The sequence below is a fragment of the Haliotis rufescens genome, unplaced genomic scaffold (genome assembly GCF_023055435.1).
Source record: "Haliotis rufescens isolate VD_foot unplaced genomic scaffold, xgHalRufe1.0.p SCAF_12, whole genome shotgun sequence".
NCBI lineage: Eukaryota > Metazoa > Mollusca > Gastropoda > Lepetellida > Haliotidae > Haliotis > Haliotis rufescens.
In genome coordinates this window covers 41,053,612-41,069,400 of record NW_025963802.1, presented here as the reverse complement: position 1 = coordinate 41,069,400, position 15,789 = coordinate 41,053,612, and the positions used below count along the sequence as shown (strand labels likewise).

General features: G+C 38.2%; 1 protein-coding gene across 2 annotated transcripts in view; it reads right to left on the bottom strand.

Annotated features, from left to right (window-relative positions):
* Nucleotides 1–9,533: 9,533 nt before the first annotated feature.
* Nucleotides 9,534–15,789, bottom strand: part of LOC124115844 (nicotinamide/nicotinic acid mononucleotide adenylyltransferase 1-like) — a 58,042-nt gene continuing 51,786 nt past the window's right edge. Inside the window, exons 9-10 of one of the 2 annotated variants that reach the window (XM_046476991.2) lie at nt 14,931–15,198; nt 9,534–10,282 (exon numbers count right to left, since the gene is read on the bottom strand). In XM_046476991.2, the coding sequence (XP_046332947.1) occupies nt 10,241–10,282; nt 14,931–15,198 (310 nt within the window). In that variant the 3' untranslated portion in view covers nt 9,534–10,240. The remainder of the gene's footprint in view (nt 10,283–14,930; nt 15,199–15,789) is intronic. The other variant, XM_046476992.2, reaches the window with a different exon arrangement.

Sequence of the window (15,789 nt, the reverse complement as noted above, 5' to 3'; positions counted from 1 at the left end):
ATATCCTGTTGACATAAAAAAAATTATATGATATGATATGTATGATTTATGTAGCACTTTGTCAAGAGATGGTCCCTGCTCAAGAGCGCTCAGTCATATGGTCTTTGAAAGTAGTTGGGTCTTGAGAGTTGACCAGCAGCTGCTGATCATGATATCCTCGGATCTCCTGACAACTGGAAGCTCATTCAATACAGCAGGGCCAGCTCTGCTAAAGGTTCTGTTTCCATACCTTGTTGTCCGGGCTGATGGCACCACCGTCTGTTGTTGGCATGCAGATAGCAATGTCCTCTCGAGTTGGTAAAACCTTGTAAGATCTCGTTGGTACACTTGTTATATGGCAGTGTAAATTATTGTTACACAATAGTGCAATTGTTGCTGTTGAGATTCTGTAGAAGTTCATAGCATTATGTTTTGACAATAATTAGTCATTGGGAATTTAGTACTATCTAATGTAAGCAGTGGTGTGGATGTTACTATATTTAGATGTTTTTTGGAGTCAAGTATAATCTAGAATGTTCTGGAACGGCTACACTAAACCAGCACCTTGAAGCTTCTAGGGGGTATTTAGACTCTATAATGGACAAGAGCGTACCTTTCTCATCTCACATTAATCTCACATTACATCAAGACCAGCGGATGTGTGAAGATAATTGTTTTCACCTTGAATATCCAGCCTTGGCCTATTTAGAAAGCTTGACCACTGTTGCTGCTAGGTAAATACTATTACCACTGCTTTTATATATAATACTGCCATTGTAAAAGTACTGTCTTTGTATATTGTACTACCACTCTATTGTGTACCGGCATTGTGATTGGTGTGCAGTAATTTGTGTTGATTTGTGAACCTAGTTAATTTTGTAATACAATTGTTACTTGTGTATCATTTCTTTGTTGTTAGATGGTTTGACACTGAATTCTTGTACCTATACAATTTTGAGTTTACCTATTGCCTCTGTATGGAAGTCGGCACGTAACACAATGGAGCCATGGAGAGATATGTAGATAAATATTTGATTAGTTATGTGAATGCACATCTATAGTGTATGCAGGATGATCCCAGTCGTCATGGACTTCAAACTCTGGTATCTGTAACAGTAGAAACATCTATCTAACGCCCTGCCAATCACATAAATCAACAACAAAAACGTCGAGATGAATTGATTAAGGAGTTCTGTGGTTGGCTAAAGTGGCGTACGCCATTGGTTCCTCAGGTTTCGTTGATCATACTTTCAGCGTGACTGGCAACACTTTAAAGGCACATAACAGTGTCGCTGGGAACATCACAGAGACGAGGAGTCCCGAGAACGCAACATGACAACCCAACTCACACTACTAATACTGAGACCACCGTGTGTGGGTTCACTGTGCAGCTTGTAGCATCTCCGGACACACAAGACAGCCGCGCCATGGATCCAACGATTGTTCCGATTCTTCTTGTGTTACTGCTTGGCGTTGTGGAAGGTGTGGGTTGTGTCTGAGTTTGTTTGATAAAAGGTGGCTACAAACAATCGAGCTAGTCGAACCATCAAAGTTTTACACAACGGTGTTTGACTATATATTATTAGTTATTTCACGGTTGTTCATATGTTCAGTTTAGAGAAAGGTATCAATAACTAAAATACCTTATTGCTTTATTCGACTTATCTGTGTAGGGACCAACTGGCGCCTACCTGGAGATTGATTTTTTACAGCTGGTTAAGTCCTCAAATAATGATCCCCACTTTGGGGACACGTCTTGGGGGTGCCCAGTAATGTTTTCCTGATGTATGTCTATTTTTCAGCTTGTGTCAACGTAGCTCTTGGCAAACCAGCTAAACAGAGCAGTGCCCATAACAACTTCGTCGATATCTTGGGACCTCAAAAGGTCGTTGATGGGAAAAGGGATAACAAAAATACTAAACAGAGTTGTCTACATACTGCACATGGCGACTATTCCCCTTTCTGGCAGGTCGACCTCCAGGCCACCTATGTCATTGACAGTGTTCTCATTGTCTCCAGGGAAAGCATATTTCGTAAGCACTCATTAGGAAACTGCCAGTTTTATTAAACTTCACAAACCCGTGAAGATCCGGGTAAAAGATGGTCTTCAGCAACCCATGCTTGCCGTAAGAGGCGACTAACGGAATCGGGTGGACAGGCTCGTTGACTTGGTTCCTACATGGCATCGTATCCCATTTGCGAAGATAGAGCTTGAATCCAGAGCCCACTTGTACAAAGCAATCTCAATCGTAAGCCAATGTTAAAGTATGGGAGTTACAATAATCTTAGCGCTAAGATCGCTTTGTGCAAGAGGGCCCAGACTCGTTTTTTTTGTATTGTACAGACCGCGGTCATATCGCTGCTCAGTGTACCGTTAACAACAAACAAACCTGTGACACTTCACTTTACATCCGCTCCAGTTCCTCGCTACAATTGGCAGATGACAGTAATTGTCGAGAAGGAAACGTGGTCATAAGGCATTAATCTCTTGTATATAATGCTCCATTATTACGCTGATAATAATTAATATGGGTGTGCGAATTAATTCTTCACATATGCAGGCAAAGCAAATACATAAACAAATATGTGATTATTATTATTACATGGTATACTAAACCCTGCGTTAAGTATGGTCTTCACTGAACCCTTGAAAGCGCTTTAATAGTGCCACGTTTGCCCATGTCAACTCAGTGTGTCAGAACGCCATAAAAAAAGTACAGCAAATTAATATCAGTTTTGTACATCATTTAAATAATATAACGACAACGTGAAAAGAACATGTTTGGAGGGTCATACCTTATGTACATTGATTTGAAAGGCGACAAGTCATTCAATTAACTACAGTAAACTACGTTTATAACGAACACGCTTATACCGAACTGACGGATATTACGAACTGTGTTTGGGTCTGTCCATTTGCTGTATACTAGTATGTGCCCATAACGTACTACGGTTATAACGAACTATAATTAGTGGTCCCTTTTAGTTCGTCATAACCGTAGTTTACTGTATATTATATCCATTGCTGTCCAATGAAATTGAAATAGAGGTAATTGTGTTCTCCTTCCAGGTGGTAGAACTCATGACTTTACAGTGACCACGTATGTGCATCACCGGCCCTCCCCTGTCCAGCATAGGGCACTGTGTGTGCCAGCCACTCTGGCATACTTGGTCCGACCGAGACGGAACTCGTCAACTGTACCTCATCTGTTACTTGACGCTACGTCAAGCTCACCAAGGTTGTTGACAATGACGAAGACGTCCTCAATTTCTGCGAGATTTACGGGACTCCGTCATGTGTCGGTACGTTTCTCTCGAATACTTCTTTTGACAATACAGTGATTGATATCATGAGCATCGATCCACACAATTGGGATCGATGACATGCATCAACCAAGTCAGCGAGCCTGACGACCCGATCCCGTTAGTTGTCCGTTTTACCGTTTGTACCTTTGGACCACCACTCGAAGCCAAAAACAAAAAATCGTTCTATGAGAAGAGGCCCTGGACCATAACGCCTAGTGTTTATGCATGGCATAACACGTTATCAATCATTGAGTGATACAATCATTTTGGGACCACGTCTTGTAAACTGCCTATGAATAATGAAGTGGGTGGTTCCCATGCGCCCTATGCACATGTAGGTTTATGTGTGCAGTCTAACTTTGCTTGGGACCCTTCATACATCACTTGGAAGTCAATGGCACCTCATACACAGCCTATAAAAAAATGTGTTTGTTGTTTAACGCCACACTCAGCAATATTCAAACTATATGACGGCAGTCTATATATAACTGAGTCTGGACAATCATGTGATTGACATCATGAGCATCTATCTACACAATTGGGATACGATCACATCTATCAACCAAGTCAGCAAGCCTGTCCACCCGATCTTCTTAGTCACCTCTGACGGCGAGCATTGTCGCCTCTTTACAGCAAGTATGGGTTGCTGAAGACCTTTTCTCTACCCAGATCTTCAGGGTCTACGAATAGATAATGGTGCTGACAAACCCATAAATATAAGTGAAAATCAGAGACTCAAACCAAAAATTATAGGTTTTTGCCTAGAGAACTGCAGCACCTTAGATAGCTTTGCCACATGTGCCCCTCATTCCTGAAAGCATGTAGCGAGTGGAAATTTACAATGGGGAGAAGAATCTTTAGATCTTAGCATCTCCTCACATGACAACAAACACTTGAGACCGTAACAACTTTATTTGACAAATGTAACATTGCATCACAGCAGATAAGACAGAAGATTTGCACTTATTACCAGCAAGTGTTACCAGCAACTGTACAACACAATAGTCAATGACCATAAAGGATACATAATCAATAAACATTGCATTTCATGAAGGAAAGTACATGTTGACAGGATAAACATGAACGATGGACTTCATGGTGCTAATCTCAAAGGTTCTGCTTTTATACATCAATAGTTCTGCTTTTATACATCAATATTTCTGCTTTATACATCAATAGTTAGGCTTCATACACCATTAGTGATGCTTTTACATATCTATAGTTCTGCTTTATACATCAATAGTTCTGCTTCATACATCAATAGTTCTGCTTTTATACATCAATAGTTCTGCTTTATACATCAATAGTTCTGCTTCATACATCATTAGTGATGCTTTTATACATCAATTGTTCTGCTTTATACATCAATAGTTCTGCTTCATACATCAATAGTTCTGCTTTTATACATCAATAGTTCTGCTTTATACATCAATAGTTCTGCTTTTATATATCAATAGTTCTGCTTTTATAAATATATAGTTCTGGAACCAAAGTGACCTTATACTTTAAACAAAAAGAAATGACCTTCAGAGAAATTTGGAGGTCAGCACACTTTCCAGGTAACTGCAAAGAAGCATTTTGGACCTCTAGTGTTCTTCAAATCAAATTCTTTTGAGACAAAATGTTCAAAGATACCAAAATTTCATTTCCGAACGATTCTGATCAAACTGTTTAAAGGTCAAATAAGCTATCCTGCTTAATGAACATGTTCAAAGTAAAGTGACTATTTACTTATTTCTGACTCCATAAGGGGAATTTAGACCAGCTCCATGTAAAGCAGGTCTTAGACGTTTACCACTGTGATGAAACCCATGACCACAGGTATGGTGCTGACAAACCAAGAAACATCTGCTTTCAAACCCAAGATCAGAGGTTTCTGGCACAACTATGTGAAGCAACACAAATGCACTCCAGAATCACAGGAAAGAATTTTTTTATGCTCCCGAAGCCATCTAGATTCTGATCGCACTATCCCTCTGAATATTGAAGTTATAAATAAAAAAATATACTTTACTGTACAAGGCCTGAACTAAATGGAAGAATAACTCATAATTCGAGAAAAACAGCAGTTTGAGGTCAGGAAAAAATAGATAAGTTGGTAATGGTATCTATATAATAAGGCTCACTGTAGCAACAATTGATATGCATAATAATATGAAGACTTCATAAACACCATAACTGGGACTGCTCAGTACTGCTTGATAAATGACATCCATAAATAACTGTGGCTAGGCAATAAGCTTGGTGTCTACATGTTATACATTCATTTTTGTTCAAATGATACGGGTTTAGTCTACACTGATAATGCTGATGAAAAATATTCTGTTTGTATTCCTTTTCCATAAGAAATGTCTTTCTGACATAGTATTTATCACGTTGGGCAGGGATTACATGTGGCATCTTCCAAATACTAATAACGTATTCGACGTAATAAGCGCTCTGCTCAAATAAGCGCCCATGGCGATATTTACTTATATATTTGCTGGTGAACAATCCCAATTAGCAACCCTTCCGATTGATCAATGTACAAAAAACTTATTTATTCGCGTATAATACGCAATTAAATTCTGGAAAAATATATCAGTCATATATAAACATTTCAGGCTGTCAGCTTAAACCACGAAATTTATCTTTAGAGGCTGTTTTTTTTCCACCAAAATAACATTCTATTAAGAGCCCCCCATTTCTAATTTTGAGACCGCCCTGGGCGCTTATTACGTCGAATACGGTACATACATGTGTGTGTTAGAAAGATGATCTTGTCAGATATCTTTGACATGCTCAAGTGGCATTTTGAAGCTGACGTATCAACCGAGACAGGATTGACTAAAGGACTTCAACTTTCTGTATGATTTCAGTTCAGAGAGAATAAGAAGCAAGATGAAATCCAAAATTGAGATATGACGGAAAGAATTACTAGTTTACTTTTTAATCTATTATGGGGAATTATGATCTGTATTTGGTTTAGAAGAAGTTCAATTAATGACACTACAGAAGTGTTGATATGTCAACCTTATTTATACCCGATTAGGTTGTGATACGAATCTGAAAGTTACAGTGCTATATGTATGGATAAGTGAGTGAGTTTAACGCCGTTTTTAACAGTATTCCAGTTATATCACGGCATGTCAGGTTAATGTGGGAGGAAAGCCTGAAGTGATGCAGGTCTCAGACGTTTACCACTTCGGTGAAACCCACGAGCACAGGTATGGTGCCGACAAACCTAGAAACATAATCGGGGCGAACTGGGATTTGAACCCACAATCATAGGTTTCTGGCTGGCGCAAGGGACACAACTCTGCTCAGCAAATCGCGGCGCCTTAGACGACTGGTCCAGCTGTGCCCCCTGTACAGATAAGAATGAACATTACTTGTAATGTCTGTATAGCTATTAGACGAAACAGACAAAACATATTATGGTCATATTTAAAATGATGACTATCAGAAATGCTCCAATCACGCGTTACTCACTGAAAGAAAAGGATCGATATATGCATAAACAAGAAACCCTGACAAGATCCATCTGATAATCTGTGCTAGGAATGGAACACTGGAATAAGTTCAACCACAGCATCACGTCACAGCATTAAGTATTGCATTACATGACATAAGTTGCATCATGTTGGTGCTTAATACACATGACTGGACAAAAGATCAATTGGACAACACTGAGATTCAAAGGTATAATGTGAGCACATTGCAGTGACTAGTACCCCTTCACAGCCAAAGACTAGCTTGTGTTTCCTAGGTATATGCCATGCTCCTGTTTCACAAGTCCTCATCACAGTTCATGTCATAAAATTGAATAGATCTAAGTGTTTCAGTGGCATTAGAGAACTGAAAGATGAGAAAGCCTAATTTACACATCAATCCTGTACTGTAAGGACTGATGAATTGGCAAGTATATTATAGGCTAATACTTCGTCGTGTGTATTATCATTGAGATACATTAATGTTATACATTTTTAAAAAAATTGACCTTTACCTGGAAATATGGAATTTATCTAGGCCTTCCCATTGGCTTACATGTATTTCAGAAAAGGTCACAAATAATGGAAAACTGTGTCTCAACTGAACTAGTTTAGTTATGCGCAGACTAAAGAAGTTTGCACAATCCCACTGAGATCAAATACGTAAAGACAAGTTGACAAAGTTACAAATATCTAAGGCTTGCTGAGGATTGTTTTACTTTTACAAACGAGTCTTGATATACTTAAAGGGGCACTGATCTAACGGACTGGTTGTTGCCTTTGTTATTGGTTTCCCCCCCTTGAGTACCCGGATGATACGCAACGCAACTTAGCGTGACCAGAGACTGGGGTACCGTCTGCAAGGACAGCTAAATAAACTTGGAGGCTGGAGGCAATATTTGTTTTACGCATTTTTGAACACTGATTGGTTAACTGTGATCTATAAAGATTTCGACAAAGGGCGCATGTTAATTCATTTCTTCAGCCTAAACAAACAGACAAAAAAAACAAGGGAGCTCATCGGACGTCGTCATTTGGAAATACCCCAGATGGTTATATTTTAATACTAAAAACAGTATCCATGCAGTAAAAGCATTTTCGGATTTCGGCTTGCGTCGATAATACGATTACTACTCCCTTGTTGTCATCCACGTTTTCTCGTATAACCAACCCTACACTTGTGTATTTGTCGTCATTCACTTGATGCTCAGTTAATGAATTTTTGGTAGCACCACTTATATTACCTGACAAAGGTTCCCATTTGGCATTTATTGTGTCTGGGGTAATTATTCAATCTAAATCCAGGTTTGAAGTGAGGTGAAATGTGTGTTATGTAATATGCACGTGGCAGCCCAGCAAGAGATGAATGATCACTTGATTTACTTTTTTTTGTAAATCAACGGATCGTTCCTAGTCATCAAAGGATTAACAGAAAATACGTTGATTGATTAATCACTGTTATCTTGCACAGTGGATATGTCAAGAGTGAGTGTTTACATGTCTAGGTTTACTAAAACAAAGGGAATACACTCATATCATGGCGCGAAGTGCCGATGTAAAAACAACATACTTTGTTCAAAGGGTTAACTGATAATACGTTGATTGATTGATCATTGTTATCTATCACTCAATGGAATTTTTAGGAACCGTGGACGCTATGAAAATAGTTGTCACGTGGGCTTTCTCAGCCGACCATTGAGACTTGACACCTATGTAAAACACCTGAAACAATCCAAGCGATCAGTTGAGAAACGAACACGGGTTGTAATATCCCGAAACGATATATATCTTTTAAAATATTTGATTGTTACTGAGACACGTGACATCGACTAAGTTTCTTTGTACAGCTGCAGACGAGTGGGATATTGTTCCTTTGTGTGGATATTCACGGATACATTCCTCGAACAAGGAAGCTGCCTAAAACTTATACACATAAATTTGGTAGGTTGTAATTATGATATCTGCATTTTGTTTTCCTTCATTTGAACTGATTCGTTCTTGTTTCTCTACGTCTTGGTTGGGAAATTCTTGAATGCGCGATAGACGTTGTTGTCACAAGTCTTTTCCTTTGTAAGCGTGTATATATTACTGTCAATTTGTAAAATGTGATTCTCTCAGGCAATTTATAAAATGTGTAAATATTTCAGTCATTTTGACTAAAAAATCTGTCCAGATTGATCAAGACGATCAAAAGGGCCTACAAACATCACAACAGATTATTATGTAGGATTAAAAGCCAAACAACTTAGAAATGTACTTTTCAACGTTACATTTTCAGTCTCTTGGTGATGACATTAAACATCAAAATGTTTGGAATTCGTTGTCATAATAATACAGATGGAAATGTTTTTCAGTCACTTTGTAAAATAACTGAATATTTAGACGTTTAATAAATTTGTTACACATTTGACAGTAAAAAAATATACACACTATAAAAAAGCATATGCTCAGGTGAAATGTATACTTTGTGTTGCAAGTCAAAATAGTGTAAACGATAATCGGCAAATTATCAAAACTTCGTCACCATTACCGATGCTACTCACAAAGATACCTACATTTCCTTATTATCTCGAAAACTGTATTTCATTTTGTTGATCAATGTGACCATACGCCCTTATTACTACCCATAAAAGTGACTAATGCGCTTACGAATGGCGCAGCAGAGGTCGCGAACTAGTCTAGATTTCTGCTATACATCCGGGTATTCACTGGGGAAAAACAATAACAAAGGCAACAACCAGTCCCGGGGAATTGCGTTAGATCAGTGCCCCTTTAAGCTTGGGAGACACAAGGCAGAAATTGAAATTATCATCCAAAATGATTCTTACAAATTTTTCAGTTAATAAACAGTAATAACCAGTATCTTGAGAGTAAATAGTACAACTAACCAGCTTTGAGGCAGAGATTAGTGATGTCACTTGATTGTGACGTCATCGTTCACCATGGCTTGCAAATCACTGTGAAGCAGTTTCATAGGCTCGAGCATATTATGTCCCAGCCAGCTTGAATCAAGACCTTCTATCACTACCTTGTTTGTCTACCACTTCAAACATCACAATGTTTATAAGTCACTGTGGAGCACAGTCCCCATTTAGGTATACATACATGAATTTTACATACATCTGTTTTTGAAGTGGGTACAAATGTGTATATATTTGTGGTGAATACTAATCGGTAATGTGATGAGCATAACTTAAAGAGTCTTTTAATAAAACACCATTCCATTTGGTACGATGTGAAAACCATTCCTAGAATCACCCATTTTTACCCAATAATACAAATGTTAAATTGAAACAAAGTTCACTATTAAGGTAGCCACAACAGCAAAATATCACAGCCATTAGAAACGTTGAACTGAGAGAAAACGGCTCCTTATACCAATGGCACTAGCAGCACACATGTCACACTGCTTGTTGCTCCCCAAGTGTGAGCATTGTACCCTCCTTGCGTATCACAGTTGCTTCCTCCCTTGGCCCGCCATCTGCCTAGTTCTGAACCTTCCAAGACTGGAAAGCCCGTAGGTTGTACTGGAACACAACAAAGCCACCATATATAAATCCGCAGTCCCAAAGGGCCGACCATTTGATATTCTGGTTGGGGCCTTGGATTTTATCGAAAATATAAATTGTTCCTGTAAGTTCTTGAAAATATTGTTGGAGTAGAAAGAAATTGTCTGTCACAGAGATTACAATCTTGCAATGTGTTGTTTTTTAAAAATATTTTGACTCATAGTTTTAACTAAAAACATATCTGGTCCTGCAGCTGCAGCTGAAAAAAATATCTTTTCTCAAAACAAGTCCCAGGTGCCCACCCCCTCTCCCCCCCCAACCCCCGAATATTAAACGGGTGGTCCCTTAACAGCTACCATTACCGACACATAATTCAAAGCTTTCAATTCTCTCGACAAGAAAATAGCAAGTTCAAATTTATTCCTCTTTTTGACACAAACTAATTACAACTGATTATCTTGGGGAACCTTTATTCTGTCTTTTTTTTGTGAACATATGTTATAAAACATACATAAAATAAGCCTACTTATTTTCAATAATTGGTTTGGTCTGTGTATATAATATAACATCTACTAATTTTGTATAATGCGACTAAGCATGCTTAATAAAGTCAATATTTCGGTTTGCACAACCCTAACATTGTTTTTTAAGTCAATCACAACAACTGAAACACGCTTAAGTCATAAGGTAATTAAGGTAATTTGGTAAGGTAATTAAAAAACATGTGCGCACAATGTGAACAATTGTGAATGATCTAATCTAAACGGCCAACACAGTAGTTTAGAGATGTATCTAGTATCTGATACAAGGAAAAAATATGTGATACTGTTACTATGATAAAATGAACATATAATTATTAAATAGTAAATTAAATCATTTGTGATTTTTAGATACTCAAAAATAACCAGGCAACAATTTAATGTCAGAGTGGTCTGCAGCAGTGTGATTACACACAGACATATAGAACCAAAGTCTAAAATGTACCTGGCAAAAGTACAGGTACGAAATCAGTTGAGCAAATACTGCAATACTACTTGTAAGAAAACTGTTGGGACTTGATAATTAATACCTATAAATGATGGTTAATGAGGTAAACAATGCTGGTCCATTTGAAGTGTAACGGATAGATATAACATACTTTATACAACAATTGCATTGCAGCGATTTATGGAATCAGAACCCGTATATATATATACTGTTTGTTGCTGAAAACAAGCACAGCAGTACTGAACACATGGAAGATAGTATAACACTATGTAGATATATCTCTAAATAATATCAAACAGAACATCAACAATTGTTTCATGTTAACACAAATAATGCATTGTCTTGTACATATATACAATTTACATCACATGGCTTCAGATTTATTGTAATATTTAGCAGTAGACACTAACTGCCATAGATATAAATTGACTTGGTTGAGAATTATGGAGATAAATGGTCATTTCTTTCATTGAAGAGGCTTTTTCCTTCATAAAAGTGGCCCTTTCACATGACAGAGGCCATTTCTTTCAATCAAGAGGCCATTTCTTTCATATAAGAGGTCATATTTCACATACGAGGCATAATTTAATATAAATGGCCATATTAATACAAGAGGCCATTTCTTTCATACAAGAGGTCATATTTCATATATGAGGCCATATTTTCATATAAGTGGGCATGTTAATACAAGAGGCCATTTCTTTCACATAAGTGGCCCAATGTCATGTAAAAGGCCATTTCTTCTTTCATATAAGAGGCCACATTTAAAATGTGACCATATTTAATATACAAGAATATATTTAACATAATAGGCCATTCCTATTATGGATGAGCCCAGGAATCTGAAACACTACACTGTAAAAACAAAAACATCAACAACAAAACATCAATAACTTAGTTAAATATTGATCACAGCAACAAGAGTTCATAAACAAGATTATATGTATCTAAACAAACAACATTTTTGCAGTGCTGTGTGTCAATGCTTGCATCAGAGGAGCGTGTACACTTGCGTGTATATGAAGGCTACGAGAATACATACAGATGAATGTGTGGCAGCTATTGTAGGCTTGCATGTTTTGCTAATTATACAACACTGTTTTCAAGCTGTTGGGGTAGCATCAATACCTTGTCAAGCCAGATATGAAAATGTTTATATTTTTTACAAAGTACTAATCTATTCATAAGATAGAAAGATCTTCACATATTTCTTAACATCAATAGCTCTATTATGATCTTCTAGGACCCTACAAGCTGACAGTTAATTTTAACACAGCATCTGCATAGTGTCATGCAATGCATTTCTTATGCAACACATTTCCTTTAAACACATCATGCATAGATACGTGTGATATCTTACAAGTCCTTTTCCTAAGCCTAGTTAAACATAAATACATTAATACATTTTGTGTAGTGTCATATCTACTCAAAAGAAGTGAAACAAAAATTGGGTGGTTTTTTTACCTCTTTTGAGTAGTATTTTTGGCATATGAGCAATACATGCAATATGTCAATGTAATCGAAATATGAATCATATCCTTTGACTTTCTACTTTAAATATTACTTCACAATATGACCAAATGCAGTCTCCTGAAAAACAGATCATAGTGTTCACAAACTGTAACAAAAATCTAAGGACATCCCATTCCAGGTCACGTCAGAAAGACCTTTCATCTGACCCATCGGAGTATTTCTTTGTTTATTTGTTGTTTAACGCTGCACTCAGCCATATTCAAGCTATATGACGTGTCTGTAAATAATCAAGTGTGGACCAGACAAATCAGTGATTGATATCATGAGGGTCGATCCATGTCATTGGGACACGATGACATGCATCAACCAAGTCAGCAAGCCTGACCACCCGATCCCGTTAGTCACCTCTTATGACAAGCATAGTCGCCTTTTACGGCAAGCATGGGTTGCTGAAGACCCCTCATCTTCACGGGCCAATCGCAGTGTGGTATGTAAGATGGTGAAAGTGAAAATCTGAATGTGTCATCTACTCATGCAAACTTGAAACTATTAACATGATTAACACAGGAATTTCGAAAGACAGTTATGGAGCATATGACTGATTCTGTCTCTTGCTTCAGTGGGATAACCATGTGAATAGGAAGACTTTGCACAGCCCGTGGGAAGTACTGCCATAAAATCTGAGTGATCTATTTGACAAATATTGAATCGAGAACTTTGTCAAAATAATTTTCAAAACATTTTGGAAAGGAAGTCACCATTTTGAGTGAGAGTGATTCGGGCTTAATGCTGCTTTGAACAGTATTCCAGTTATATCAAGATGTGTCAGCTTTATGTGGGAGGCAAGCCCGAAGTGATGGATGTCTTTGATGTTTACAACTTTGGTGAAACCCAAGAGTACTGGTATGATGCTGACAAATCTAGACTCGAATCCATGATCATAGATTTCTGGCATTCCCAGAGGATGCAACTCAGTACCTTAGACGACTTGGCTATCTGTGCCCCCTTCACAATTTTGAAACTAGTGCCGAAAAGCTTTTTGATTGTCTAATGTCGATTCCTGTTAGTCATTTCATTGGTCGCTCATAGTTCGCAAAAGTTCATTCTGACATGATCTGTAATAGAATGCCCTCAGATCCTAAGGTAGTGGAAGCTAGCACTTAGATCTGATTTTAATGAGACATTCGGTCAAATGAAAGTATTTTACAAAACGTCCAGAAAAATCCCAGCAAGATCACAGTGTCCACCTCAATATTATTATCACCTGAGTGTGCCAGCCACGTTACATCATTCATAAGGATGCATAGCATACACTGCATTAATTTTGCCATGACAGATATCACATGAACTAGAATGCACTTAGTAAAAGGCAGCAGGTTTAATATTTTCCATAAGCTGGAACAAATCTACACAAGTGGAGTCTTTGGTCATGGTGAATGGAAGCTTAATTTGATGGTTTATTATGCAGCATGAAATTTCATGAAATGCACTTGAGTTGGTTGTGTAGGGAAGAGACCTGCCTAAAATGAAACCAGCTTTGCCACTGTACCTAGATACTATATAAGAGCCTGATTAAAAGTAATTTTACCACAGGTTTTACAAAAGGAAGTCCTGATAAATGTAGTTCTTCCAGAGATTAAATCTGAATCTCTTGAAGCTGTACTGACAATCCTCTCACCTTCCCCATATATTCAATGTTCAGTCAAAACAATAATTAAAGTATTGAAAAATTATATTAATCAAATATATACATCCATGGCAAGCTGGTTTCATTTAGTTTCATAATCAATCCATGACTTCTGGAGCATGCAATAACTTTTGTGACATTCCATGACTTCTCCAGAACATTCCACAGCTGTCATCCTTTTTCAATGCTAGTCTCATGAATTGCTTTAATCCAGTGTGTATCACCCACATGTGAAGTAGTGTCAGTTAAGGGACCAAACACAAGGACACACATCCATAAATATTTCAATCACAACATTTTCATCACTGTTCTGACACAAAAGTTATTTGTCCAAATACGAAGCACATGGATAGTAAAGGCAAATTGTCCGACTTGTGTTGATTTTTTTCCTCAAATCGCTTTCACCACAACATTGCAGGGTGCTGTTGCAATTTTAGAAGCACCATAGTCACATGACCAACAAGCAGCAAGCAGGACCACTCACTAAACACAGGTCTCAGGAGTAAGAGCAACTCGTACATTTTTCACCCGGCGAACAAGAGTTCCGATATCCGTCATGCACGGAACATGTTGTGGTGACCTCGCTGGGCTCAGGGCTTCATTGATGAGGTGTTTGGGTGACCTTGGTGGGGTTGACCTCTCCGAGGAACACCGCTGCGACCTCAGGGTCATGTTACTGGCGTCAGATGAATTGATGACTGACATCACAGACTCGTTCTCATCATCGTCATCCGGGGAAGGTATTATCTCAGCATTCGGCGAGGGAATAATGTGGTTGATATACTTACTAGAGTTTCCAAAGCAGCAGCAAAAGAAACCAGACACAATTTAGTACAAACTCATCACACATTGAATGGATTTCAATAGGACAATATGGGGATAAACATGGTTGTTGGTTTGTTGTTCAACGCCGCACTCAGCAATATTCCAGCTATATGACAACGGTTTGTAAATAATCGAGTCTGGACCAGACCATCCAGTGATTGACATCATTGGCATCTATCAACACAATTGGGACCGATGACATGCGTCAACGAAGTCGGCAAAACCTGACCACCGATCACGTTAGTCGCCTCTTACGAGCATAGTCACCTTACGGCAAGCATGAGTTGCTGAAGACCTATTCTACTGAGGATGTCCCTGACAGTAATCATCCTGTAAACACTGCATCCAGATTAAAAGAGGTCAGACTTATGCGTTTCAATGCCAACTTGACCAGTTCTGCCCAGCCTTAACGTTGCACGAGCCGTCACAGAGAAAGATGACACTGACTGCACACATCATGTACTCTACTATGGGGAGGCACACACTCCAACATGTCCATGTTTAACAGACTTGTCTCATATCACCACAGATGTTTCGAACATTGTTATAATAT